We start from the raw sequence: 1,440 nt of genomic DNA on the forward strand, positions 1-1,440 counted from the left end.
AAAAAGGAAAAAAAGAAGAAAAAAAAAATGAAAACCTGTCACGTATTATCGATCGGAATTTAATAACTTAATAAATTTTCAATCACCGAACGAGGGGGGGGGAGAGGGTGGGATTCTGAACAAATTAAACGAGATAGACTCACAGTAGGCACACACTCAAAGATTTCTTTTTTTTTTATATTCGGGATTTTTTTTTTTAATAGTTTTCGAGGGTTCCCCAGGGGTAACTTAATAAGGCGAACAAACGCAAACGGTGTGTTGTCGTTGTCGTCGTTGTTTAATTTTTCATTATTATTATTATTATCACCATTAATTTAAATATTTATTTACCGTTATCCGATTAACAAAATAAATCTCACCGCCTTCTTTTAACGAGAAAACAAAATGAAAAAATAAATAAATAAATGTTTGTTTTTCCTACCTGTAACAGCAGCATCCACTTTATCCAGATGTCTTAGAGTCATGGCAACCGGAAAATAAGTTAATTCCAAAATTTTACTTCCGTTAAGTTTTTTCGTCAATAAAATGGCGGTCGAACGTATTTTCAAAACGGGATGAAATTCAACGCAATTCGTATTTAACGTCGGATCCGATGTTATTTCCACGCCGGAAACAAATTCTTTCGGCACGTTAACAATCACTCTACTATATTCCGATAATTCTTTTCCACCTTTGATGGCTCTTTTTATTTCCACGACAAATTTTTCGCCATTTTTCTTTTCTTTACCATAATAATAATAATTTTTTATATTAACGTCGATCGTGTTATTCGTTTCGAACGATTTCAACGACGATTTTATCTTACCCGATTTTAACTTTTTCGATTTTTTATTATTATTATTATGACGTTTTTCTTGTTTTTTATTATTATCACCACCGACACCGACACCGACACCGTCGCCATCATTGACACCATCGATCAACATCGATTTTTTTCTCGCGACACCATTCGTTTTCGATTCTTCGTAATAACTCAAAACTTTACCGGTAAAAACGAAATTCGAATATTTGACCACTTCCCGAAGTTTTTCGTTGTTTTTCTCATCGTTTTCGAAATTGCATATGGTTCTGTGTCTCCTTTTCGAAAATAATTTTCTTCTCATTCTTATCGTCGAATACGGTATTATTTTATCATCGTCCGCGTACTGATAACAACTTATGAAAAAACCGTTCAAAACGATCAATAAAAATAATAATATTTTCATTGATGATTCCATTTCGATTTATTTTTTTGTTTTATTATCAATTTTTCCGGAAGTGACGCAACGATTGTCATCTTTTTTTTCCCATCTCCTCACCCACCCATCGAAACACCTGAAATTTAAAAAAAAAAAAAAATGTAAATAAATACGTTCGATTTATCGATACGATCGATTGTATCGATTGCAACGCCGCGCGTTACATAAACTCTCATGGTAATAATAATAATAATAATAATAA

The 1,440-nt window shown here is 32.4% G+C and overlaps 1 protein-coding gene across 1 annotated transcript; it reads right to left on the reverse strand.

Annotated features, from left to right (window-relative positions):
• Window positions 1-368: 368 nt before the first annotated feature.
• Window positions 369-1,217, reverse strand: Phum_PHUM498960 (uncharacterized protein; the record flags this gene model as incomplete). Its single annotated transcript, XM_002430742.1, has 1 exon — window positions 369-1,217. The coding sequence occupies one exon, from the start codon at window positions 1,215-1,217 to the stop codon at window positions 369-371; it is 849 nt and encodes a 282-aa protein (XP_002430787.1).
• Between the last annotated feature and the right edge of the window lie 223 nt (window positions 1,218-1,440).

Source organism: Pediculus humanus, genomic scaffold (genome assembly GCF_000006295.1).
Source record: "Pediculus humanus corporis 1103172108266 genomic scaffold, whole genome shotgun sequence".
Classification (NCBI taxonomy): domain Eukaryota; kingdom Metazoa; phylum Arthropoda; class Insecta; order Psocodea; family Pediculidae; genus Pediculus; species Pediculus humanus.